The sequence below is a fragment of the Oreochromis aureus genome, linkage group 22 (assembly GCF_013358895.1).
Source record: "Oreochromis aureus strain Israel breed Guangdong linkage group 22, ZZ_aureus, whole genome shotgun sequence".
Taxonomy (NCBI): Eukaryota; Metazoa; Chordata; class Actinopteri; order Cichliformes; family Cichlidae; genus Oreochromis; species Oreochromis aureus.
This window is the reverse complement of record NC_052962.1, coordinates 5,639,623-5,667,564: the sequence shown is the minus strand read 5'-3', so window position 1 is coordinate 5,667,564 and position 27,942 is coordinate 5,639,623. Positions and strand designations below refer to the sequence as shown.

At 43.0% G+C, this 27,942-nt stretch overlaps 3 protein-coding genes and 1 long non-coding RNA gene across 5 annotated transcripts; 1 reads left to right on the top strand and 3 right to left on the bottom strand.

Moving 5' to 3' along the window:
- Positions 1-7,997: 7,997 nt before the first annotated feature.
- Positions 7,998-12,396, bottom strand: LOC116320800 (zinc finger protein 660-like). The gene is made up of 2 exons (XM_031740516.2): positions 12,076-12,396; positions 7,998-10,157 (listed from the first exon to the last, which is right to left on the bottom strand). The coding sequence occupies exons 1-2, from the start codon at positions 12,359-12,361 to the stop codon at positions 8,950-8,952; spliced, it is 1,494 nt and encodes a 497-aa protein (XP_031596376.1). The 5' UTR covers positions 12,362-12,396; the 3' UTR covers positions 7,998-8,949.
- A 209-nt stretch (positions 12,397-12,605) lies between these two features.
- Positions 12,606-13,291, top strand: LOC120435831. Its single transcript, XR_005609953.1, has 2 exons — positions 12,606-12,737; positions 13,077-13,291. It is a non-coding gene; the product is annotated as an uncharacterized LOC120435831 (long non-coding RNA).
- Positions 13,292-16,125: 2,834 nt separating this feature from the next.
- LOC116320799 (gastrula zinc finger protein XlCGF57.1-like) lies at positions 16,126-23,458 on the bottom strand. The gene is made up of 2 exons (XM_031740515.2): positions 21,152-23,458; positions 16,126-18,407 (listed from the first exon to the last, which is right to left on the bottom strand). Exons 1-2 carry the CDS (start codon positions 21,384-21,386, stop codon positions 16,768-16,770), a joined length of 1,875 nt encoding a protein of 624 aa, XP_031596375.1. The 5' UTR covers positions 21,387-23,458; the 3' UTR covers positions 16,126-16,767.
- A 1,384-nt stretch (positions 23,459-24,842) lies between these two features.
- Positions 24,843-27,739, bottom strand: LOC116320802 (C2 calcium-dependent domain-containing protein 4A-like). Of its 2 annotated transcripts, none has more exons than XM_031740517.2 (2): positions 27,604-27,739; positions 24,843-25,547 (listed from the first exon to the last, which is right to left on the bottom strand). In XM_031740517.2, the coding sequence occupies exon 2, from the start codon at positions 25,497-25,499 to the stop codon at positions 24,933-24,935; it is 567 nt and encodes a 188-aa protein (XP_031596377.1). In that variant the 5' UTR covers positions 25,500-25,547; positions 27,604-27,739; the 3' UTR covers positions 24,843-24,932. The 2 variants fall into 2 exon arrangements, with proteins under 2 accessions (XP_031596377.1, XP_039461645.1); XM_039605711.1 differs by lacking the exon at positions 27,604-27,739 and adding an exon at positions 26,798-26,914.
- Between the last annotated feature and the right edge of the window lie 203 nt (positions 27,740-27,942).

The following is a 27,942-nucleotide window of genomic DNA, read 5'->3' as shown; positions in this document are numbered from 1 at the left end:
CTAGTCAAAATGCCCTGGTCAATTTTTTGTCCCAGTCCAGCCCTCATACCGACCTAGTACTGGTAAAAAAACATTTATGCAGATAAGGCATTATTTCTGTACCATTATTTAATTCCAGAGGTTTTTAAGTTTTGTTTTGTTTTGTTTTTTGCACTTGTTGACTTGTAAAAGCCTATATGACATATTTTATTTCATAATTCATTAACCACACAGAGAAGGCATCGTTTAAATAAATGGTAAATGGTAAATGGCCTGTATTTATATAGCGCTTTACTAGTCCCTAAGGACTCCAAAGCGCTTTACATATCCAGTCATCCACCCATTCACACACACATTCACACACAAATATGTTTCTTTAAGCAAGTTCTTCATGACTGAGCTAAGTGTCCTCTTTTTTGGAAATCAAAATATGGTCACCCTATATTAAGAAGGGACCGTATATTAAAAAAGGAATGTCTTCCTTTAATAAAGCCTGTTTGTTCATCTGATATAATAGAAGAGAGAACTCTTTCCAAGCGGGTTACTAGCAGTTTGGATAAGATTTCAAAGTCTACATTAAGAAGACTTATTGGTCGATAGGAGCTACAACAGGTAGGATCCTTTCCTTCTTTATGCAGTAATGAGATAGAAGCCTGTCTTAGTGTCTGAGGGAGAAAGCCTTGTTTCAATGACTCCTCAAAAACCGACAACAGCTAAGGGGCCAGTTTTATGTGAAATTTTTTATAAAATTCGGGGGAGGACCCATCGGGACCAGGGGACTTTCCAGACTGTAAGGATTTGAGTGATGATATAACCTCTTCCAAAGTGAGGGGTGCATCAATTTCTGCTGCTGTTGAGGTTGCAATTGTAGGAATATCCAATTTGTTAAGAAACTGGTTCATATCTATAGAATTAGAGGGGAACTCTGATGTACACAGAGCACTGTAAAATGACTTAAAGATTGAGTTGATTTCAGTTGGACCAGAAGTCAAAGTTCCCGATTCATTTTTAATTTGCAAAATTTGGCGAGATGCCGATTGATGACGTAGTTGGTGGGCTAGCAGACGAGAGGCTTTATCACCATGTTCATAATAGTTGCCACGGGACTGTAATAACAATTGCTCTGCATCATGGGTCAAAAGGAGACTGAACTCCTTGTTAGGAGATTGTAGGTTAAGACACTGCTTATATATTTCAGGTGAGGGAGTTTGAGCGTATTGGCGGTCTAAAGCTTGAATTTTGGCAGAGAGTTCATTTTGCTTAGCTTTCTTTGATTTAGATAGGTGAGATGAATAGGAAATAATTTGGCCTAAGGTAAGCTTTAAGTGTCTCCCATAGTAGAGAAGTAGAGATGTCCTCTGACAATTGCAGATGAGATATAGTCACAGAAAGGTGAATCAGACAAGAGTAGAGAATTCAACCTCCATGGATGATGAGGTCTATAGCCAGGGGACAAAGCCATATCCAGAACTAATGGAGCATGATCAGATATAACAATTAGAAGATATTCAGAGTTGCAAACTTTAGAAGCCACGGAGCCATTTATAAAAAAGTAATCGATGCAAGAATATGTGTGATGAACATTTGAAAAAAAGGAATATTCTCTGGCTTGGGGATTAAAAAACCTCCAAGGATCAATGTATCCATTTTGGGTCATAAAGTCTGAGAAAGCCCTGGACATAGCAAATGATGCTTTAGAGCCAGTGGCAGATTTGTCTAAAGCAGGGCCAATAACGCAGTTTAAATCACCTGAGAAGATCAGGAGGTGCGTATTTAAGTCAGGAATCATCCTCAAAAGATTATTAGCAAACAGAGCGTTGTCAAAGTTTGGGGCATAGACGTTCACTAAAACAACTGGGTTATTCATGAGGGTCCCTACCACAATTAGATATTGTCCATTTTTGTCAGCAATCAATTTAGTAAGAGAAAAATGTATTTTATTCCTAATTAAGATTACCACTCCTCTGGCTCTAGTATCAAAGTCTGAGTGAAACATATGACCTATCCATGGAGGTTTAAGTCTTTTATGATCTTTGACTTGCAAATGAGTCTCCTGGAGAAAAGCTACATCTGCGTTGAGATGTTTTAAGTGACTGAGAACCCGGGATCTCTTTACAGGACCGTTCAAGCCTTTCACATTCCAAGACAAAAATCTAACAGTACTATTGCTAGTGCTATAACCAGCCATATATATGTTTTACTGAAAACTGGTTTATGACAAGATGACCGTACATGGGTCATGTACGGTCATCCCCCCCCCCCAAAAAAAACCCCACATACAACCAAAGCAAACAAACACAGGAACAATAACGCAAGGTGTAACAACCACATCTGTGGGCCATAGCTCCCCCCACCCCACCCCACCCCACCCACTTGGTCCCATTTCCGAACTAAGGTCACCGCAGTATATCCCCAACAACTTCAACCTCCTAGTCCAAACTCCTGCTACATAGAAACTCCATACAACTTTAACTTTGGAGTATTAAGTATATATACCAGTATAAATCAAACATCCTAGGGATCAGTGAACATTAATTCAAAATATTACCAAAGAAACATAAGAACCAGGTGTTAAGACAGTGACAACTAGTATACCATGAAGTAACAGAAATATACAGTGCTTGCCTGCCTTCTCTGTAATCGTCCGATTGCCTGTAAGTCAGGCCTTAAAGCTTCAGCTTCGTTCCTCAAGTCCTGCACGAACTTATCAGCTTCTGAAGCAGACGTAAGCCACTTTTTCTCCCCTGTGGGCAGTATGATGCGCAGTTTAGCCGGGAAGAGGAGCGCAGGTTTAAATCCCCGCTTATAAAGTTCAGACATTGCGTCTTTAAACTCAGCTCAGTTCCTCACCACCTCGGGGCTGTAATCTTCATATAGTCGGATCCTATGGCCGTTGTAGCTGAGTTCGCTTTTCTTACAAGCTTCACGGATTACCAGGTCTTTTATTTGGTACCGGTGAAATCGCAGAATAACCAACTGTGGTTTCGCCGATTTCGGAACTGGACTCCAGTGCGCCCTGTCCAGCTTCGGCAGTGAGGGAAGCACCTGCGCTCCGAAAACATCGACGAGGAGCTGAGAGAAGAAAGCTGTGGGGCGTGGACCTTCTATGTCCTCAGGTATATTCTGCCTTCTGCTGCGACCTTCCAAGTCTGCCACATTGGATTTTAGCCAGTTGTTGTCTTTGCGAAGCGTAGAGCATTCAGACTCTAATTGATCCAGACGTTGGTCAAATTCAGTGTATGTCGACTCTAAAGAGTTAATGCGTTGACCATGGTCCTGCACTGCAGACTGCACATTGTCTAACTTGGAGGACAAGTTCTCGAAGGATGACTTAAAGTCTGCTAGCCAGGCAGCTCTATGCTCCTCGAGCATTAAGCTAATCTCAGCTGCAGTTACAGGTGCCGCAGGTGTCGAAGTTTCTCGGTCTCGTTCTTGTTTGCCCTTTGACTTTGACAGTCTTTGGATCTTGGGTAGTTGACAATGGCAAGAGACATCCAAAACTGGGATTCAAAATCTCAGACAAGTAGGTTCGCAAGGTAAATGCTGAACCGTGTAGCGGAGCAGACCTAAAACACGTCTACTCAGTAAATGCCATTACCGGAAGTCCAACCATTTTAAACTTTATAAAAGTTAAAGGTAAAGGTATATAATTCAAGATAAAATTTAAGTGTGTAACCGCACCTCCACCTAGGGATGGGTATCGAAACCCGGTTCTTGTTGAGAACCGGTTCCCACTGTTTCAATTCCTTGGAATTGTTTGCAATTTTGGAATTGTTTGCAATTTTGCAAACGATTCCCTTATCGATTCCAGTCGCCCCGAATGACGTCACCATGTTGCGGAGCGTCATTTACCTGGCAGGGCGCCTAAGCGGCTCAAACGCTCAAAAGTTTGGTTATACTTTACGAGAACGGATGACAATGGGACAACTTGCAATACTTGCAAAGTAGATATTTCATTTAAAGGAGGAAACACTACGAATATGCAAAAGCATTTGCTCACAAAACACGCGATAACCTTAAATGAATGTCGGGTTTTTAATTCCGCTCCGGACTCGTGAATCTCAACCCAGCAGCAGCGGTAACGTTTGCACATCCTCTCCTGTTAATGCGGCAGGTAAATAATCAACTAACAGTGCATATTATGTTAGCGCGATCTGCCTTATTACAAAACCTACCATTACTGTGCGCTGCATTTAGGTGACCATGATGAGAGAGACAGACAGAGTCTGGCTGGCAGTTCTCGCTGCAGTCTACCGGTAGCATCTCCTTTCAGGCCAGGATAGACGAATGTCACCGAGCAGTGACTAAGTTTGTGGTCAAAGCCTTGCACCCATTTGCCACAGCAGATGCCCCCGATTTTCGGTAAGTGAATGTGTTTAATTGTAGGCAGGGACATTACTGGATATTCTTGTGTAATTGCCACAGAATAATTTATGTTATGTTAAGAATATTTATTTTATTATTTTACATTTACAATTTTTTTTCCTGGGGACCCTGTGACACCCCATTGAAGAGCCGTAGGCTGTGGACCTCTTAAGATCTCACTGTTGGGTTTGTAAGGCCGTGTTACTCCTAAATTTCTATCTTGTTCAAAGAGAAGATATAAAACAAAGTTCTAAGCTAATCGACCTTAGTGTTCTCCTTTTTAAAAAATAAGAATCGATAAGAGAATCGATAAGAGAATCGATAAAGAATCGAATCGTTAAACAGAATCGAAAATGGAATCGGAATCGTGAAAATCTTATCAATACCCATCCCTACCTCCACCTAGTTTGGACTCAATGGTGCATGTTTCATTGCCAATGTAAGCTCCAAAGTGGAACCATTAACAGTTCCTGATATCCTGTTCACTGAGGACCTGAGGGTCAAACAGAGGGTCAAACAGAGGAAACAGAACACTGACTCAGCAATGGGACATACATCATTACAGAAAATATCATCACCCTCATAAAAGTCAGCCTGTTTGTATCTGTCTAAATGTATTTACTGTGTACTTTCACACTAACTCTCATTATGACATCATTGCAAATTATGATGCATTGCAATGCTGAAACTATATTTCCTGTTTGTCTCCAAGAGTTCAGTCAATACTGGCTAGACAAACCAGATCAGATGTAATAAATCTCTCCATTTGAAATGAAGCAAGACTGAGCTCAATATATAACTAGATTATAAACAACTTTGTGTAACTAATACATTTGCTCTTAATAATAAAGTACTATAGAGTAAAATAGTGTTTTTATTTAAAATTAAATTATTCAATAATAAATTACTTTAGTAATGTTTGAAAAAATAAAATGTTTTTTTAAAAAATGCAGAATTTATTCTACAACATTATTTAAGCACAGAATTCTTTATTTCAATGCGTGTGGCTCTTGTGGTCCTCCATCGACCTTTGACTGAGCTCTGACGAGAAATCTCCCACTGATTTGATTCTCAGCTCAGTGACACCAGACAGAACAAATTCCATGGAAAAAGTCCACAGCTGAGCCAGTGATACAATAAAGGAAAACACAGCAGGAATTATCTTTTAACTATTTTTACTTTTCTGTTAAAGGTTTTCACATAAAAGATTTTTTACATTTACTCTAGTGTTAGATCATATTAAATTAATAAACATATGAATTTAACTTTAAAAAAACAAACAAATGAAAACTGCTGCAAATCTTTTTCTGGCAAAGTAATTTAAGAAAACCAGGTTAGTGTTTCTTAGAGACACGCGGGTGTTTTATCATTTTTACAAAGTGTGCAGCTCCTCGCAGGTTCACTGAAAATAAACAGGTTTTGGTTCTGTAAGGGATGACTGATGGGATAATAAAGCTGAATCCATTTGTTTCTCAGTGAAATCAGCTCTAAACTTTGATTTATACAGCTGTGGATATAAAATGAGCTGGAGACCTGATTCTTCCAGAATCCTTTTCAAACCCAAACTTACGTTTCCATAAATCTGACAGAAAGTCAGTCTGAGCCTCAGAGACAGTGAATACGATTATCGTTAGATCTTCATCTTATAATATAAAGCACATTGAGGCGACTGCTGTTGTGATTTGTTGTTGTGATACATAAATTCTGTTTTTCCTCACATACATGTAACACAGGCTTTATCAGGCTATTGAACATTGTAGGTCCACAGAGGTTGAAACAGATCAATTCAATTTTTTCGGTTTTCATGGATAAACAAAGTTGGGTATCGTCTGCATCGCAGTGAAAATGTGTGCTATCCCAGGGGCAGTATCATAATTAATCTGGAACTCCATAATTAACCTTAGTGTGTGAAGAGAACTCCCATTTACAGTCTATTACATATATATGATTCAAACCGCTGCAGCGCCGTACCTACAGCATGCAATGTATAACCTTCACTAAAGCGGTTTCTGTAGCAGGACAGCAGAGTGAAGACTTTTTTTAAGCACATGATATGTCATTTATATAATTAAGTAGAACTTGAGCCATGAATCTACTGATGATTCCTACCAAGCTCTTCATTAAGTGGTTTGCAGGCCGTTCTTCAGTACAAACTCAACTGAGAATGTGGCAACTAAACGTTAAAACCACAAATTTTCTCTTTGGACTTCAGTGCCATCCAGTGCCTTCTGGGGTCGAGGTCACTGAGGCAGTTAAACAACTCCTCGGTGGCAGAGCCCCTGGTGTTGATGAGGTCCGCCCCGAGTTCCTGAAGGCTCTGGACGTTGTAGGGCTGTCCTGGTTGACACGCCTCTACAATGTTGCGTGGAGATCAGGGGCAGTACCCCTGGACTGGCAGACCGGGGTGGTGGTCCCCATCTTTAAGAGGGGAGACCGGAGGGTGTGTTCCAACTACAGGGGGATCACACTCCTCAGCCTCCCTGGGAAAGTCTATGCCAGGGTGCTGGAAAGGAGAGTTCGTCCGTTAGTCGAACCTCGGATACAGGAGGAACAATGCGGTTTTCGTCCTGGTCGCGGAACACTGGACCAGCTCTTTATCCTCTCGAGGATACTTGAGGGTGCATGGGAGTTTGCCCAACCAGTCTACATGTGTTTTGTGGACTTGGAGAAGGCATTCGACCGTGTCCCTCGGGTGTCCTGTGGGAGGTGTTGCGGGAGTATGGGGTGTCTGGCCCACTGCTAAGGGCCATTCGATCCCTATACAACCGTTGTAAGAGTTTGGTTCGCATTGCCGGCAATAAGTCGGACTCGTTTCCGGTGGGTGATGGGCTCCGCCAGGGCTGCCCTTTATCACCGATTCTGTTCATAATTTTTATGGACAGGATTTCTAGGCGCAGCCAAGTGGCGGAGGGCTTTCACTTGGTGGCCTCAGAATCTCATCTCTGCTTTTGCGGATGATGTGGTTCTGATGGCTTCATCGGTGGGGGCCTCCAGCTCGCACTGGAACGGTTCGCAGCCGAGTGTGAAGCAGCGGGAATGAGGATCAGCACCTCCAAATCTGAGGCCATGGTTCTCAGCCGGAAAAGGGTGGAATGCCCACTCCGGGTCGGGGATGAGCTCCTGCCCCAAGTGGAGGAGTTTAAGTATCTCGGGGTCTTGTTCGCGAGTGATGGGAGAAGGGAGCCGGAGATCGACAGACGGATTGGTGCTGCGGCTGCAGTGATGCGGACGCTGCACCGGTCCGTCGTGGGAGCTGAGTGTAAAAGCGAAGCTCTCAATTTACCGGTCGATCTACGTCCCGACCCTCACCTATGGCCACGAGCTGTGGGTAGTGACTGAAAGAACGAGATCGCGGATACAAGCGGCAGAAATGAGCTTCCTCCGAAGGGTGGCTGGCCTCTCCCTTAGAGATAGGGTGAGAAGTTCGGCCATCCGGGAGGGGCTCAGAGTAGAGCCGCTGCTCCTCCACATCGAAAGGAGCCAGTTGAGGTGGTTCGGGCATCTGACAAGGATGCCCCTGGGCGCCTCCTGGGTGAGGTGTTCGGGCATGTCCCACCGGGAGGAGGCCCAGGGCAGACCCAGGACGCGCTGGAGAGATTATATCTCTCGGCTGGCCTGGGAACGCTTTGGTGTTCCCCGGATGAGCTGGGGAGGTGGCTGGGGAGAGGGAGGTCTGGGCTTCTCTGCTTAGGCTGCTGCCCCCGCGACCCGACTTCGGATAAAGCGGATGAGGATGGATGGATGGATGGACTTCAGTGCCCCTTCATTTGAGTCAGATGTTGTGCCTATCCAACACAAACCAAACAACTAGGTTCTCATTTATAAACAACATTTATGGCACTTCTCACTCCCATTTCTAAAATCTTGATGTAATTGTGATGTGACCTTTCTACAAAACCTGACTTTGCCTTCTCCACATCTGGATGCCTACAATTTATTACATCCTTGTTCTGATCATAAAGGCCCATGTTCACGATATTAAAAAAAGAAAAATTAAACCAGATTAATCAAAGCCTCAATTTCAAACAATATCGCAACATTCATTTGGAAAGCTGCAGATTTGTTGAGTTTAATTTTAATTAAATAATCGCAAGTTCACAACAACAGTCAACCAAAAGCGCTTTGACCCTACAATAATAAATCTGATTGTTGCAAACGTACAAATACTGCAATAACACTTGTGCATGCAGACCTTTTTCTTGAACAATTACAGTTGAATGTGAGAGTTTGCCAGTGAATACAAGGCTGATCCACATAAATGCCCTTCCTGGTGGTTTATTAAAGGGAACACTGCATCTGGAAAAAAGTGCATATGAGGATGTATTTTTTTTTCAAACCTTTCAGATTCCTGTGAAACATATTTTCCCCTGCACTTTTTAATAAATAGGACATCAAGCTTTGTCTTTTGACCAGGAGCTGTGAATGCATCTCTTACAAACTGTTACGCTCCTATCAAAACTCACCACCTTTTTTAAGCCTGTTTTGATTTGGTTCTAGAACAAAGAAACATTCTCGCTCATTGTATCCTCTTCATTGTAAATGATTGTATGTTTTATCAGTTCCATTTCCAGCAACAGCTGATCAGTCAGAGAAGGCCATTGTGAATCACGATGTGTTTGCTGACTCATCGTTTTCTACTTTGCCTGAATGTGACTCTGCAGACCCAGGCGGATGACTCTCTGCTGTGTGCAGCTTCATGTGTCTCTTTAGATGTCCCGTAACAGTGAAACGTTTCTCACAAACAGAGCAGCTGAACGGTTTTTCTCCTGTGTGAACCCTCATGTGGATCTTCAGGCTCCCCTTTTGGGCACAGCTTTTCCCACAGATATTACAGCTGAATGGTTTTTCTCCTGTGTGGACTCTCATGTGTTTGGTTAGGTCTCCTTTTTCTGCGCAGCACTTTCCACAGAAAGGACAGCTGAAGGGTTTCTCTCCTGTGTGAACTCTCATGTGCTTCTTTAGGTCTGTTTTCTGAGCGCAGCCTTTCCCACAGATGGAGCAGCTGAAAGGTTTCTCCCCTGTGTGGTACTTCATGTGTCTGTTGAGATGTTCTTTAACATGAAAACTTTTATTGCACACTGAGCAGGTGAACGGTTTCTCTCCTGTGTGGATCCTCATGTGTCTGGTCATGTTTCCCCTCCCACTGAAATTTTTCCCACAGAACAAGCAGCTGTATGGTTGCTCCCCAGTGTGACATCGCATGTGTGCCGTTAAGGAGCCACTGTCTTTAAATGACTTATCACAGTCTGTGCAGGGAAATGGTCTCTCTCCTGTGTGGTCTCTTATGTGTCTGTTCAAATTTCCCTTAAGGCTAAATCTCTTCCCACAATATGAGCAGGGAAATGGTCTCTCTTTGACTGCAGTGCCAACATCACTGTCAGGATTTTTAACATCTCTACCTGACTTTGTTTGTGTCCAGTCACAGTCACTGTCATCAGTTTCAGTCGAGTCCAGAGAGTTGTCTTCACTAACAGGCTGTAACAGTGGATCTGGATCTGAGTTCCTGTCTGCTTCTGGTCCTCCCTCAGAGCCTCTGCTCTCCTCAGTCCAGCAGTGATGAAGTTGTGAGGACTCAGGCTTCTCCTCATCATCTTCACTCTTCACGTGCACAGGGCTGAATGTGAACGTGGTGATTTCAGCCACCTGCAGGTCCTGAAGCTGTTCTTCTGTCTGACTGGCCCAGGCTTCTTCCTCTTCCTCTTTAATCTGTGGGTGCACTGGGTCTTCCCCCGGGTCCAGACTGGAGCTCTTCTGGTGTTCACGGGAAACTTCATCTTTGCTCCCCAACAGCTGCTGAACATCTGAAGGAAACACTGAAACAAAGACACAGAATGTGATCTCAGTTCTTTCTCAATCCTAGCAGAAATATGTTGTACTATCATATATGTCATGATGTCCACTACAGATTACAGATTGTTATGCAGAAGAAGCACCTCGGGGTCAGTTTGTGACACCATCATAGGCACATGACTAATTTGGATGCCAAAAGCCAGAATCACACTTTCTTAACCCTGTGACACTTAAACCTATCTCTGTTTTGGAGAAAGTAAGAGAGCAGAGGGAACAGAATGAGAATAGTTTTGATCTGTGTGATTATTTAACTTTACAATGTGGTGCCAAATCACAAAACGTTGACTCAAAGTGCTTTATTTTACAAAAGGTAAAGATCCTACACTGTTAAAGAGGAAATCAGGGGCTCAGGGAGGGGCGGCCATCTGCCATGACCAGCTGGGTGTGAGAAATCAGAATCAGAATCAGAAAGACTTTATTTATCCCCAAGGGGCACTTAAGATACAACAGAGCAGCATGACGTTGAAGATAAAAGAAGAAAGAGAAGAGATGCGAGCACAGCGAGTGAGGACTTCAACCTTTCTGGGGTAAATAACTAAGTATGTAATTTGTGGCACATGTGAAGTTGGATTAATAATCAGCTGCCTTTCTCAGAGTCTTTCCTTCATGTTGTTCTGGTCCAGCTCAGTGCAGCAGCTTATGAACCAGGTCTTCGCCTGCTGCAGACTCTGGTCTAATGGAACTATCACCAGATGTGGTCCATCACAGAGAAGAACATCTAACTAGCTGATAGCAGGACCACAAACACTCTGTGGAGGCGCCTAGTTTATGCTCATGAACAGGGGGTGTGCACCAAAAGCCAGCACTGATTCTGAAGAAAGTTTTTTTTTTAATATATTTTTTTGGCTTTATTAGATAGATGCACAGTGAAAACTGACATGAAAGCGGAGGGAAAGACATGCGGCAAAGGGCCGCAGGTCGGACTCAAACCCGGGCCGGTGACACATTTCATGGCAAAGTTAGGTATGTTCTTGGGCCAGTAACAGTGAGAAGTCTCACAATTTATCTTTATCAGTCATGTGGTTGGATGTAGAGTTGGAGTCACATTAGGTGGCTCTAGAGGATTTACAACAAGGTGCAAAACAGTGGGTACACTTGAGACCAGAAAGGTCAGATTAGACTTTACCAGAAAACATCAATTGAAGATGGCAGTTCTGGAAACAAATATAAGACAGTAGTGAATGTTTTATATTTCATATCTTGTCAGAGTCTGATTCACAGTGACTTTCCTGTTGCTGCACTACAGTGTTTACTCTCTTAAAACTAGAAAATCTCAAATTTGCTGATTATCATTACAGGACAACACTAAAGTGTGACAAAATACTCAAGTCATAGAGACAAATTTGGATTCATTTTTCTTAAATTTACCACAATTTTACATTCTAAATCTTATAATTGTCCAAACTGGTGTGAAACCCCCTTCCAGAACATGAGAAAAAAAATAAGATCGAGAGAAAAACTGAACTCATTTCTTTCTCTCATCAATAATTTTACATTGAATCTGCTGGGATGCATGTTCGATCATTTACCGGCAGCTGGTTTCCTGTCGTGTGACCTTGGAAAGAAATATAAGTGTGGGGAAGTTAGCTGCAGGGTGAGTGGACAGCAGTGTGTGTCATGTCACAGCGAGCCGCACAGAAACAACAGCGGCGCAGAGAGAGCAATTCACAGGTGCGGTTTCCTCAACTGCTTTTCTTGCAGGCTCTACACTACACTTCCCGTCAGGCTGTGCTGCGCTGCCTCCCAGGAGTCGTGGTTACAGTCTGCTAACAGCCTCCTGCTGTTCGTGTTTCCTCTGAAAATACCGCTTCACCTCTCAACTCTTGCGCGCGGACATCAGCCGACAACGCGAGCTCGACTCGGCTGTTTCCGGACACTGACCTGCCGCGTGCAGCCGGACTTCGGGCTTGAGCACGGCATCGAGCAGCCTCCTCTGGCGGAAGATCTCCCGCTCTGAGCGCTCCATTCTGTCCTGGTACTCCGCCACGGTCTTCTCCAGCAGAGCGACGATCTCCTCCGCGGCCGCCGTCAACCGCTCAGTCAGCAGCGCTCTCAGCGCCGGGAGCTCGGCTGCTTCTTCTCCCTTCTCCAGCCGCACCAGGAAGTCTTCGGCGGCGGCGCTGATCCGCTCGTGGACCAACACCCGCAGCAGCTGCACGGTGCACATTTTGCGGCTTCTCCCCGCCGGGAGCCTCCGGGACAAAGAGAGCCAGTGGGAAGGTAAACACGCTGCGAGTTCCGCGTCGAGGAGCGCGGAGCGGGGAAAGCGAACAGCGCCCCTGCTGAAGCGGAGGCTGTCGGAGTCAGAGGAGAGTTGTGAGCGTGTGCCGGCGTCTCCTTGCTACTTTCTGGTTGTGAGGGATATTTTTAGCCAGAAGTAAACCGCCTGTGAGTCAGCAGATCAACTGATCAGAAAGCCCTGAGAAAAAGGTTGCACATTCAATGATAGCAAACCATGGTGTACTCACAAATCTCACCCAGATCACTCTGCCCCCTCCACCTGTCAGTGGATCACCAGCTTCCTGGCAGAGAGGCAGCAGCAGGTGAGGCTGAGGAGCATCACATGTGGTAGAATTAATTTTTTATTTTTAATACGTATATAACTCATTATTTTATATTTCACACAAATTTTAATCAGATGTTTAGGTATTGTAGAATAGAGCATTGAAAGTAGACTGTTACACACTGATACTAACAGACACAAACAAAAAGAAGACACCGCCCCAAGGTATGTATGGGGGTTGTGATAGGATGCTGTTCTGTATGGCACAGCAAAGCACAGAAACTACAAGATCCAGATTAAGCTGACACCGCTAGATGAAAACAAGTTTATAAATTCTCTCAGCGGAGCTCTCCCTCCACTTCTTTCTTGCTCTCTACAGGGCTGACCAGAGAACAAGAGACAGTTGCCATGGTGAAGTAGGGAGAGTTGTCTTCCGATCACAGGGAGAAGCTCGCTGTATAAAGTGTAAGATGACCTAAGGGATGGACCCACACCAGGGGGACCAAGTTTAAACCGCAGTCTTCCCCCAAACTCTCAACCAGTGATATGAATATTCTCTTTCTGTGTCTCATAATAAAAGTGTGTTCTGCTTGGGTTCGGAGTGCTTTGTCTGTTTTGACACATGGAGCAGAGGAAGAGAGATGGCACAGTTAGTAACCTGAAATTTCAACTGCTTAATAATAAATTTTGAAAAATTATACTTGGATTATATACTTTGACTTTATACCTATTGTCCTTTTGTTGAATAATTGCAACTTATTAATAAAGTTTAAAAGAAATAGGGATGGGGTTCAGATTGAGTCCACAGTAATCCATAGTCCTCATGTGGTCCAGCAGCTGGCTTGTTGGCTCTGTCATGAGCAGCAGCCGGCTGGAGCAAGAGTCTGTCCTCCTGGTTTACTGTCAGAGGACTAGGTCATCACTGAGCTGCTGTTTGTCACTCAGCTTGGAGTTACCTGACACAGGTGCCGCTGTTAGCTAGAGCTCCTTGGATGCAGTCAGGTTGTTAATAAAGATTGTCAGTAATATCAATTCTTGTTATTTTTAGTTTTCTTTTCTCTTTTTTCTAGTCCTGCATAGGACTGGGCGATATATCAAGTTTTTAAATATGTCGATATATTTTTATACGAGATATGAGATGTGACAGTATCGTTTATATCGATATAGTCTATGTTACGTTATAATTATATTTGTGGAGCCGCTTGTTTCCCTCTCTTTTGTCCACTTTTGTCTCTACGCAACGTTACTCTTCCTTGCCTCTCTCCTTCACTGAACACAACTCCCCCTCCCCCATCGCTTCACCTGCAGGCAACGACAAGATGGACACGGCAACTATCAAAGAGGAGCTGGTCGGTAAAAAGAAAACATTTGGAGATTACTATTTTAGTGCTGGTAGCGCTAATCTCGTTAAAATGACATTAACACTATAACTGCATTAACTCGGCGAATCTCTGTTAACGAGTTACCGCGGATCGCCCCGTGCGTGGGGCTGGACGGCGTCAACGCGTTAAAATCCTTTAATTTTCTCAAAAATCAACAGTGCGCCTTATGTATGAATTCTGGTTGTGCTTGCTGACCGCGAACCGATTTTATGTGATACACAGGGCTCAGCAATCTGTCAAAAAATGTTTTAGTACGACTTTGGTAAGCTACAAAGCCGCATCGCTTGATGGCTTGTCGGAGCCTCGCAGAGTAATACGTACTGTGCTTCAACGTAATATTACCGTATTGTGTGTGTATAAGGACCACAAATGGCACCTGTTAAGAGACATGGTTACAAAGAGGATTTCAAACTCAAAGCTGTCAGTCACGCAGTAGAACTTGAGAACAGAGCAGCTGCAAAACCTGTCTGTCTTCGTTATGCTCAGCGTCTTTTAGTTTACATTTTGATTGCACAATTGTGAGCTTTTTGTTATGCACAAAAAAAACATTGTTTTATTTTATTTATGGAGTATTATTTTTTAATAAATGCTGATAATTTATTTCTGAGTAATGTTTTCATGTACATCTATGCTGTATCTTAATAAAAGTGCCTGTGTGAGATCTGGGACACAGCTTTGACTAAGAACTCTCTTTTTGTTCTTACTTTATGGCTTTAAAAAAATACAGAGATATATATCGTATATCGCCATCCAGCTAAAGAATATCAAGATATGAACTTTGGGTCATATTGCCCAGTCCTAGTCCTGCAGCAAGTCTTTTGGCCTTTGTTGAATCACCTGTTTCCTCCTCTGATGAGACATGACAATCCCTATAAATAAGACAAGTACCCCATTTAAAAAGAAAAAAAAAGGATCTTAATCAAATGAAAGGATAATTATTCATAAAGACACTAGTGACACACATAGACACACAGTGGCTCCAAATTTCCTGAACATCTCTACACGACGAGCAGCAGGTGAAGTGAGGACCCAGTCATGGACTAGCAGTTTCTAATAACTTACTGTGCGTTTATGGTGACTGAGCATGAGAACGTGATCTTTATCCTGTATAAAACTGCTGATCTTGTCAGTTGCTTTTAAAGTTGCTATTTAAATTATAGACAGAAATTTCATTTTATTTCATTCCTGCTGCTGGTATCCTCAACCCACGCAGTCATATCTGAGGATAAAACTCACTTCTGTCTACACCACATCACTGTAGACCTTTCACCAATCCACCTGTCAGTTTGCCACTCTGCTCTCCCCAATGTGGGGCTTCAGGAGGTACATCCATGGACTGATATGACTCTTTCAAGCTTATTATGATGCTAATGCATCCTTGTATGAAACTGCAAAATAGCGCAAAAAAAAATCACAAGACTCTGTGCCTCCCACTGGCTTCATCCCAGGGAGAAGCAGTTTGTCAGCTTGTGTTGTTGGTTCAGTTTCTTTTCTTTTGGGTAGTTTCCATCATACTCATACCAAATCTTTGTAGCGACCTACAACAAGACATTCTAGCCTCCAAGTTAGCATGACGAAAGCATTGCCATGTCCAAACCTGTGAGATACAAAAAAACATGCAGGACAATCATATGTGGAACACTGTCTGAATGTGTGGGATGTAGAAAGGGACACCTGGTCAGGTATGAATCCAGTCACTAGGCTACAAACATTTTATAAATAGCAGCGAGTTTGCCCAATGCCTGCCTGCCTGTTCAAACCTCTGGACTTCACAACCCACTCTGAAGCTGCTCAGCTCCGCTAGCTACATTTCACTGCAAAATAACACAATCTGCTGATTATGTTTACAAACATGCACATATTTCCCACAACCTTCCATTATATTCACTCCACCAATGGAATAATTCCTGTAAAAATCTAAAAATAAATACGGCCAGTTACAGAAGCAGATTCAAATTAATGGTAGGAAATATTTGTATGAATAAAAAGTTCACAACAGTACATGAATACATACAACGTCCAGTCACTTGAAACTTAAACACGACCTCAAATCCAAAATAGACTTTTTTATTTCATTTTTAAGATTTGTAGCTGTGGACAATCAACCTGTTTACCAGCATCCTTATATGATTATTATGTTGCTCCATAAACACCAAGAAATAATATGAGAAAAACTCAGTTGTTAAAAACACAGAAAACTAGAAGCTATTTTTATCTGTTGAGCTCCCAGAATACTTCATTTGTAAAAATTACAGATTATTAACTAATTTTCTTAATGCATTAACTCTGTTTCAAAGTTTTAGCTCGAAGGTTTTGAGCCTCCACCCTTGCTGTTCCTAGACTATCAGAAAGTGCCGCCCCCTGAGGGATACTTCTTTTAGGCGTGCTTTCTCTTGTGAAGCTTCCTTGTCCTGAGTTTTACACATTTTATTCAGCCAATTTAAAAGTGATAGACTAGAATCTAAAAACTTGACTTGTGTAGTTTTAATTAAAAAAGTCAAACATTTCTGCATAGAAGCAGCCACACTGTCTGACAGGAAGCTCAGACCTTTATGGTAATTTCAATTCTGTCCAGCTGTGACTCTGTCTATATCATCTCTGAAGATATGGGAACATAAATATACTTCAACATGTTCATGAAGCAACAGCTTCTCAAACTGAGGTCTTAACAGGAGTTGTGTCTGCAGCTCACAGCTGGATGAAGTCAGGCTGAACTCCTTCCTGTCTTTGACAGTCTTTGACAGACTGCTCTCCCCTGTGGACCTTCATGTGTGACTCCACTGAGCGTTTCTCCTGGTACCTCTTCCCACACTCCTGGCAGCTGTAGGGTTTTTCCCCAGTGTGCGTTAGCATGTGTCTCTTCAGGTCGATCTTCTGTACGAAGCCCTTATTGCAGAGCTGGCAGCTGTAGGGTTTCTCCTTCTTGTGGAACCTCTCGTGTGTCTCCAGTGAGATTTTTTGGCGAAACCTCTTCCCACAGAGGCTACAGATAAATGGCTTCTCGCCCGTGTGGATCCTCATGTGAGAGTCCAGGTTTCCGATCTGCCTGAAGTTCTTCCCACACACCCTGCAGGTGTATGGCTTCTCCCCGGTGTGGATCCTCTTGTGAACATCCAGGTGTTGGCTCATGGTGAACTTCTTGCCACAGACCTCACAGGAGTATATTCGTGGTTTCCCTCCAATGTGGCTCTTGATGTGCCTCTTTAGGACTGTGTTTTCTATGAAAGTCTTCCCACAGAACTCGCAGATGAACGGCCGCTCACCAGCATGCAGCTTCATGTGTCTCTCCAGCGATCCCTTTCTGGGGAAGTCCTTCCCGCAGTCTTTGCACCTAAATGGTTTCTGGCCCGTGTGTGTCCTCATGTGTATCTCCATGTCTCTGAAGCTTATGCCACAGATGTCGCAGATCCGGCTTGTTTCTCTGTGACTCTGGATGTGCAGCTGCAAACTCTCAGAGGACTCTGCACGCTCTCCACAGATGCCACAGAGACAATCAGGGTGGTTTAGATGAGTCTCTGCATGCCTCACAAAGTTTCCTTTGTTGTGAAACGCGTTGCTGCAGACCTTGCAGCAGTGCGAAGGGGTCAGACTGGGTTTTCTGTGCCGGCTACTGATGGCCGTTTGCTCATCTGATCCATGGCTCCGGATGTGTCGCCTCAGCTCAGCACTCTTTGGAAATTCTTTTCCGCAAAAGCTGCAGCTGAACGGTGTCTGTCCGTCGTGAGCTTTCATGTGTCGTTCAAGCGAGCTGCCTTGGCTGAACTCTTTGTGGCAGACATTGCAGGTGAATGGCTTCTCTGCCGTGTGGATCCTCATGTGGGTTACCATGTTGCCCTTCTGATTGAAGCCTTTCCCGCAGACAACACAGCTGAAGGGTTTCTCTCCAGTGTGCATCCTCATGTGCATCTCCTGAGCTCGGATTGAGGGAAACTTCTTGCCGCAGACATCGCATGTCCTGGTGCTGTCACGGTGCATCTGGAGATGCAGCATTAGGCCATCACTGGACTCAAAACGCTCACCACACATACCACACAGACAGTCGGCCTCTTTCGAGTGCTTCTCCACGTGCTTCATCAGAAAGCCTTTCCTGTCAAAGGACTTCCCACACACTCTGCAAAGGTGAGACACCAACTGCTTGTCATTCTCACATTGTTCTTCGTCTCCCATTGGATCATCTGGAGAGGCCAGCTGGCGATCCAGTTCAGAGATGGTCTGTGGTCTGGAGGAAGTGCCAGGCAGAGTCTCTTTCAGTTGGTTGTCTATCGAGTTGCCTGGCTTCAGATGTTTCTCAACAGAGAGACTTGTGACGCCAACTGACAAACACAACTCTGGAGAGAAAATACATGACATGTGATTATTTAAATCATGTGACTCTATCACTTTTAGTAATAGATTTTTTTTTAAAAGGTAATAACTAAGGTTGATGTGTTACCTAAACACTTTCACTAGCCCCACCCATACTCTCCCTCTGATGCCCTGCCTGCTCGGTCCACACCAGAAGCCTGATTTGTTCTGCACACACTTTTGCTTCTTCTGTTTCCTGTCATAGCTGTAGTTTAAAATGAATCCTTTTCTTGCTGTCGTGGGATTAAATTTACTGAACTACTGATACCTGAAGTTTGTATATTACATTAACGTTTATATCAAGGTTTGCTTCAGTAATGTTGAGACGCAGGATTTGGGGAAACCAGTTCATGACTGATAGTGTTCCAGTACATGTTTTTGCATCCAAGTATGTTTTACTGCATTGGTGGTGCATTTGAGATCATTGTCATGCTGAAAATAAAAAATGTTTTTATTTGAATCGGCAGTAAGATGCTTAAACTACCATCTGTGAATACATTCAGTATTCATACATTCTTTTCACCAAAGGGACAATAGTGCAGGAACCACAAGCAAAGCCACACATTAATTTGATCATTTTTATCCTGCAGACAAAGCTTTTACTCTGAGAAGTCACTCCCTGCGCAGTACAACACCCACATTTAATTATTAGTTATTATTAATCTGTGGCTCTTTTCCACTGTGTCTTTGTCCTGTCTTCCTCACCCCACCCCCCACCAGTGGTAGCAGATGGCTGCCCCTCCCTGCGCCTGATTTTGCCAGAGATTTCTTCCTGTTAAAAGGGTGTTTTTCCTTTCCACTGTTGCCACTGTTGCCAAGTGCTTGCTCATCTGATTGAGTCAAAGTCAAAAGTCCATATGTACAGTCATACACACGAATTTGAAATTGAAATGCTCCCATGGCCCTGAGTGTACACTAAAACAATATAAAGATAAAAATAAAATAAAAGTCTTATATACAACACAATACAATACAAAACAATCTTTTATAGACAACAGTGTCCAACGCAAGTGTTCGTGGGCAAGTGGGGTGGGGGAATCAGTGAAAAGGCGATGGTGGCAATGCTACGTGACAGGTTTGCCCAAGCTGTTCTTAGGCTCACCTCATCCCTGGCTCTGAAGGCTGCATTCCATGTTTCCCCGTGTAGGAAATTTAACGTGTTTGTGCAGTTTGGGCATTCTTTTGCTCTGCATGACTGAAATCGCCCCCCAGGACGAGAAAAGCATCTGGGTGGGCCATCTGCTGCTCACTGACATGCTGATACAGTTCATTCAGTGCCTCACTCCAATTGTTGTTATTGGAGGAGGGAGGGATATAAACAGCAACAAACAGTATGGCTGAAAATTCTCTCGATAGGTAGAACGGTCTGCAATTGATGATCATAGCAGCAGAGGTGAACAGTATTGGAAGCCACAACAGGGTTGTAGCACCAGGCATCGTTGATGTAAACACAGAGCCCCTTCTGTGGGTAAGACTCACAGAGGGGGCTCTGTCTGCCCGAAAGCATCTTAGCCGGTTGAGTTGAATGGCACTGTTGGGAATGTTATTGTTAAGACATGTTTTTCCACAAACACGAAGACACAACACTCCCTCACTGACTTCAAAGTGGACCAAAGTAAGCGTACATGATCCAGCTTGTTGTCCAGGGAGCGCATGTTGGACAGTACAATGGTGGGAATAGCGGGTTTGTGTGGATTAGCCACTAACCTACTCCGGATGCCTCCGCGCTTACCCCTCTTCTGTTTCCTCTCACAACGCCTGAGACATTTCCACTGTGGGCGAGATCTAGTAGCAAGGGTCGGTGGTAAATGCCTCCGAAGCAGTCCACAGTTTTTTTACTGTAATTCGTAGCTCTTCCGTGTATGAAAAGTTTGTGAATTTGCTTCTGTTGATTTTGAGCAGGCGCTCACGACTGTACCTTACAATATAAAGCACCCTGAGGTCACTACTGTTGTGATTCAGTGCTTTATAAATACAACTGAATTGAATTGAACTGAATTAAATCTCCAAAAGTTGAATCTGTTCATCTGGACGTAGCGTTTTGTGGGAGAAACGTTTCGTCACTCATCCAAGTGACTTCTCCCACAAAACGCTACGTCCAGATGAACAGATTCAACTTTTGGAGATTTACTTTCCTGGATGATTGAGAATGCATCAAGACGAACTGAATTAAACTTTTTTAAAGCCCTTACGAATAAAAACTATTTTGCTCTAGAAGTACAGAAAGGACCACATAGCATCTCTTTGTCTCAGACCATCTCCAGCATCTCTTTCATCTTCATGCCTCTGGTCTCCTTCTGTTATAGCACAGTTTCTCATGTCTGCTCCTTTATTCTAGCATCACATCAACACTGTTTCAGCTTGGTCTGTCCTTTAATTCTAAATTTGTTTCCAAAGGAAGCCAGAGTGAAACATTCTTAAGCCTCGTGTCAGTTGGACTATTTATGTGAAACTAATAAACGTGATGTGTTTACTGGCTAAACTCTCACACAGACAGGTAATGTTTCCTCAGAGCAATGTGTACAAATACTTCATTAAATCCATGCAGTATTCAGAGTATTTAAATGCAGAAAGAAGATAAAGTTATCATTAAAAATTTGTTTATACATGCAGATCTGTCGTATATAAACAGAAGAATGAACACTAAAAGATCTGCGGGAGGACCTTGAGCGCGCCAGTAAATGGGACTAGTTGAGGCTGCAGTGTGGTGCTGAATGCGGACACTGACCTTTGCGCTCCCCTCCGGGGTCCGCCGCTCCTCTCTCGACCGCTCTGCTCTCTTCGAACGCGGTGAGGATGAGCTCGATGGCCGCCGACAGCCGCTCCGCCAGCAGCTCCCGCAGCTCCGGCAGCTCGGCTCGGCTGCGTTCATGGAGCAGCCGAAAGATCTCCTGAGCTGCCGCCGCCATCCGCTGCTCGATGGTGGCCTTCAGCCTGCGGCTCTCAGACCGCTTTTTCGACATTTTGCAGCGAACAAAGAGCAGAATGTAAACAGGACGAGACACTTCCGGGATCGCCGGGCAAGCGTCACTGGAGGCGGACGCTCATTTCCTGCGTGAACCGGAATGTGACTCTACAGTTGCTATTATGCTACCAGCTAAAATCCGACGGAAACGTCCGACAGAGAAATAACGTGTAAAATTTTCAGCTTTCAGTTTAAAGTGTCCAGCTTTCACTTTTCTTTTCCAGTGTTGTGTAAACGCTTCAAATTTCAACGCATCACGTGATAGTAACTGTTCACGAAACTCGTCGAAAACACCTCAATTTAAAATGTCTTCACTAATTCACAGAGATCTACAGCTTCAATAATAAAGCTAGGTATATTGTCAATTAACAACGTCTCCTGTTAATTTCTGCATGTACCAGATCCATTAACAAGCAGATACTGGGTTTTAATATAGAGGTTAGAGAAGACGCCATCCAAACTGTCGCACAGTGTTATGGTCCGTTACTCTTTAATAAAATTTAAAAAAATCTTTAATAAAGATTATTAAAGAATCTTTAATAAAATAATTATGACGTTTCATACGCACATCACGACCAGATTTTAAAAATCAGAAAAGTTTGGAGCTGGATTTATAATAATAAAAACTGTAATATCGTATTAGTAGGGAGTATATGGGAACAGAAACCTCTGGACTCCTTTTTTATGTTTGGAGAGCTGACGATTATTCGAAGGACATTATGGGATGTTGGAGTGGATATTATGCCACTGTCCTCAGCACAACTCATGTTTGAGGCACTGCTTTTCAGGTTTACCTCTGACATGAGCGAGAAAGCAGGTGATCTGAGAGGTCTGGATTTCTTGTAATGTTCCCAATGATGCTGCATGATGCTCACACTATATGAATGTTAAAACTGCACCTTCATTCAAAGCAGTGTTGGGGGTTTTTTTTTAAAAAAATTTATTTTATTTAGGGGAGCTAATGAGACTGATTTCAGGTCTAAAAGCTTCAGCTGGGAGTATAAACCTCATAGCTGGGCAGATGTCCCATCTGAAAAAGAAGAAGGATATGCTGGTCAGAGGATCCCTGGGACTTGATTCAATGCCTTCAAGGTGCCTTTTAAACAGTCTGTGACCTGGAGAGCCAGGACCTTCACGATTAGGTACTACAAACTGATCGACAGTTGTCCTGCTTTTGTATCAAGATCTTCATCAAAGACCACCTCTGATGCCTCCATCCTGAGCTTCAAATGGGAAGCGAGGCACTTCCTGAATGAGAGCTAGGACAACAACAAGCTGATTTAAGTCCACTGCACCTATGGCGTGAACCACATTGGGTACCTGGTCTGTAGGTACCTAATTGACATGGATGGGCTTGATCCACCAGCAGAGCTGGAGCTCTTTAACTCCTCCTGCAGAGGTCATTGCTTCAAGAGGCAGAACTACCTGAATGACTTGCAGAGCTCCACCAAGAGGAGCAAAGGCGGCATGGAGGAGCCTGAAGAGTTCAAAAGCAGAGGGCTCCAGCGGCTGTCTGCTCACCTTTCAGTTATTTATGATGATGAATGAATGAACAGTGTTCCAAGGGTCCGCCGAGGTCCCGCTGAAAATCTCCAGTCGCGAACCTTATCCAATTCTTTCTCTTTTCCCAGATATCACATCGGGTCACCAAGATTTGTAGCGTATTCTTTTTATCTAAGGTGAAAGAGGGTTTCAGTCCCAATCCAAGTTTTCAATCATTTATTGCCTCAAACAGCAAAAAATAATTCATGCTCTCCAGTTAGAAAGCCACAGTCTGCAGCTGTTTGTTGTAGCCAACTTCTGGAAGAGAGATGCCCCTAACTTAGAAGTACACATATTTATAAAAGAGATGTGCTTCTACCCGATTGGTCAAAAACCATTGATTTAGATTTTAGGCCCCCTTATTGGCGCTCTTCTTCTCCTCCATCAAGTGCAGCTTCACCTATGGATGGACACACACCCCCACACAGTCCTGCCTTCCTTAACCTGTTACACAGTTTCATGACCCTAAGCCAGCATCTATCTGTGAGAGCTTGTTTCTTGACCTTGCTCTAGATTACTCCCGCATTCCTGCACACAGTTTTTTTTTGTCAAAAGTATAATCATGATTTTTTATTAAAGTTGATTCACTCTGATCATTTTCAGCTTTGTCTTTTAATTTTTGGACTCTCTAGAGGAGCTTTAGATGGAGGCTCTCATCTGAAACAAGAATTTTCTTCTGATTGGCTGCCCCTCTTAAAGATTTGTGTTTATTATCCATTTGACAACTTCTGATCCAAGAGTAGAAGAAACTGTGGTAAACTAAACTGTTCAGTGCAGACTGAAAATTTGGCTCACACACTGACCTCATTATTGGGAACTGTGCTCATGTTTGATATCAACATCCCTTATTTGCCCTCACCCACAGGTGGGTAATGGCAAATAAGGAGAACCAGAACTGGTCCACTTTTATACTTCTCTATCATGAAGATCATGTGATGTGACCAAAAGCTCCACAACAGCAACATCTTTGATTTTGAAGACTGAAAACAAACCTTTGCTGACTTTTAGACATCTAGAGGAGAAACTAATGCACATTGATCAAAAGCAGCATGAATACAATCAAGTTCAGCTTAACATAATGAAAACATTAAAAAAAAAATCAAATCAATAAATCTACCCCTTACTGGAGTTAAAGCAATCACAGCAGTTTCTGTGTATCTGGTGAAAATAATGATACAGTATTCCTCCAACACTGTTTTATCTAGTCACAGAATTTAGAATTACCTTTGGAGAGTAAATGTTTTGTAACTGGTAGTCTCGGGATTTTATTACAATGTTTTCCTCTTCCTGTTAAAAGAAAAATGGTATTTGGAGAAAAGAAAGTGTGGAAATTATCAAAGTTCAAACCAGATCTGTCCTTTCCTTTATTACCCCAAATGAAAGAGGTTTAAATTTTAGGCAACAATATTTATCTGTGTGCTGATTTGAGGTTGAAGCTGAACAGTAAAGTCTACACTTTAACAAAGGGTTTCTTTACATACTTCAGGGTTTGTTTTTTGTTTTTAAAGGAATTTGTTAGAATATGATGATGTGGATGTTTGGGGTTTTCATGCTGAACAAATCAAGAATTTCTGTAGAAACATTTTGATTATTGTTAAAGTCTGGTTGTTGAATTAGAGGAAAAGAATGATTTCAAATTTTTTCATAAGTACCAGCAGTCCATTTGGAATGAGCCCCAGTAATGTCATTCAGGTTCAATTTAGACACTTTTTTGGTGGGTTTTTGTATTTTATCATCATCCTTTGCTGCTTGGATCATTTCATGTACACATTCGCCAAAAAAGGCTTGTGTACTCAAGACAATTCAATTCCTCCACAGGAAGAGGAAATATTTCTTCCTGCTGAGAATTATCAGAATAAAATCATAGAACAATCTTTATTAATCTTGTTCAGACACACAGGAAACTGTAAAGTGTAATTCAAACACTTTATTAAAACAGCTTAAAACCAGCAGCAGTTTCAGAACTGCTCCACCTGTCAGATGGGTGTGGTTGCATGTGACATCACTTGGGGATAGTCCTTTGGATTGCAGGACTCAGAGCTTTTAGAGCAGCTGCAGGTCTCTGGAGCACCTTAATGACCTGCAGACCCAGAGTCCTCATGGGATGCAGTGATGCTGTCCTAGAACGCCTCCTAGGACTGGGACCAGGACCAAGGTCTGCTGGGTCAGATACAGTGAGGGGGTCTCCTTTGTTCCGATGAAACAGGGACTCCCGCCGCCGTGTGCAGGGGCTCACAGCCAACACATTGCGGAAACCGTAGGGCGTGGTCACCTTCGGCACGTGACACAGCGACATGGCTGCACGCGTGGTCAGGTCCATGTCTACGTCCGCAGATTCTGCAGCAGCAGCGGCAGTGTGAGGGGGAATGACTGGTAGGGGTGTGTGGAATCTGGGAGAGGACGCAGGGCTAGGTGGGTTCTTGCGGGGGCTCTCACCATCATGAGACAGTCTGGTCCTCTCCGGGGACACCGGATAAGGTTGCGGACTGCAGGGTAGGAGAAAGAAACTCGGGATCTGCTCCGGGGTCAGAACCAGAGTCTGCAAAGATCTAGGCTTAAAGGCTGACATGGTGCTTTCCTCCCAAAATGTTGTTATAGTTGAGCCTCTTTGATATTTCTGCAAACATAGAACATACACCTGAACATTTAATCTTATGATTATCACATCTCCTTCCTGAGGCTGTGGGACAGGAAACTTTAAACTGGATGTATGCATACATGCAAGTTTCACAGCTCTACTGTGTAGCCATCACCTTAGAAACAAACGGCAGCACTGAGCATGCTTAGAGAAAAATCACCCACTGCAATTCAGGTCTACTTTACCACTCTGGGTCATTTCCACTATTGGTGCCATTTTACCCCCCCAAAAAAAAATAAAAATATAAATAAATAAAATTACAGTCATTTCTATAGTTTCATCATTCAGAGTGAGTGCTTGCCAAATTACTAACAAAAGATTTAAAAAAAAAAAAAAAAAAAAGCAGAGGACATTATGCTATAGTAATTCTGTCCAAATTTTCCACATGGGATGTCTGCCAAAAATCATCTAAGCTTTTGAACGTACACATTTGGAAAATATTGATATTTTCCAAGAACTAAACTGTATTTTAAGCAAATGTCAGCAAGCGTCATCTTAAAAAGGCATGTTTTATTTTGAAGTACAATGTAATCTCCATGTGTCATAAAAGTGGTGACATCACACCAGTGAATACTCCCCCCATATTAAATCACTCACTTTTAACATTTCATGGTTTGGGAAAATAACCCTTTAGTTTTGTCCCTTTAATCTCATCCCATCATCCATTCACCCTGTTTGAGAAAATTATAATCCTGTGAAAGGTTTAAAAGTTTCAACCCTAATAAATAAAATCACTCAATTTTAGAATTATGCATACTCAGAGCTGCAAACATAATTTCTTGCAGCAAGTTTTAAGTCTTCTTTTACATGGACAGTCTTGCTGACCTTACATGTTTGGTGTACAAAGTATTGATTTATGAATGCAGTGAAAAGAGTTTCACACTTCATGTGATGCACATGAAGACCAGAAAATAATTTCACATGTTTATCAGCCATATGATCAATTTTATGATACCAAGCAGAAAAGTACATTACTGTTATTTTCACCTGTGGTTTGGGTTTGTTGAAGCTTCCAACGCAAAGCAAAGCTGGCTGTGTTAAACTTTGTAGTCACAACTCTGATGAACATGTTACTGGGAAAAATCTTAATTCTTGGTCACAATCATAATAATGTGTATGTGTGTTAGTCCCTGTAGGGAAATTCCTCCTCAGCATTTAACCCATTCACCCAGTGAAGCAGTGGGCAGCCATCAATGCAGCGCCCGGGGAGTAGTGTGTAGAGACGGTACCTTGCTCAGGTGTACCTCACGTTAGCCGTTCAAGTGGAGTCAAACCCCCACCTTCCGATCAAGAGGCAACCACTCTACCTACTGAGCTATCCCTGCCAATCATTGCATCTACATCAGGTGTGTCCAACTCCAGTCCTCAAGAGCTACTGTTCTGCAGCTTTTAGATGCATCCCTCCTCCAACACAGCTGAATCAATGATTGGATTACCTCTTCAGCATGTCATCAAATTTGGCAAAGGCCTGGTAACAAGCCATTCATTTGATTCAGGTGTGTCGGAACAAGGATGTGTCTAAAAGCTGCAGGACAGTAGCTCTCGAGGACTGGAGTTGGACACCCCTGATCTACAGCAATTCTGAAGCTGCAGAGACACTGAAAAAAAAAGTAGATATCTTAGCAAGCCTCTCCCAATCTTTGGAACCACTGAACTGGACCTGACTGGGTCCACTCACCAAGGACAAAACACACAAAGTTCATGAAAGCAATTAAACTTTGACTACAAATCACGTGCGTTTCCTAGAGTGATTGAGAAGGTTTTAGAGGCACTCAAGGACTAGAATTCAGTTAGCTCTGTGCATCCAGTGTCTTAAACATTTATTGAAAGTATTTGACTGAGGAAATGTTGAGAGGCTGTACTTCACAAAACTTAGGTGTAGAAGTACTGCAGTCAAACATTTAAAAGCCTTGTAAATACTAAAGATGTTTGAAGACTCTATATACATACATAAAGTAGCTGAAGTCAAAGTTCTCACTAAGCAGAAATAGTCACATCAGAAGATCTCTGTATTACTCGACCTGTTGCTGCTCACCTCGGCAATATACCATTCAGGTGGGGGCAGCACGTCCTCACAGCCACACCTTCAGGCTTCCAGAACAACCTGATAGTTTGTCTGCACACGCTCAACGTATATCACACAGACTTCACCCTCAGGTGTATTTGAGCAGCAGCCAATGACACCACACACCTGTTAAAGGTGTAGTCCACCTTAATTACACTGGAATCATCTGATTTACACACCTCTCAATTTATTTATTTTTTCTACTTTGTTTTCTTTTGGATGTCTGATGCTTTTAAAAACACATTTTATTTTGTGTCTTTTCTTTCTCACATTTTAGGAACCTTTACATATTTATAATCTGTTTTCTCC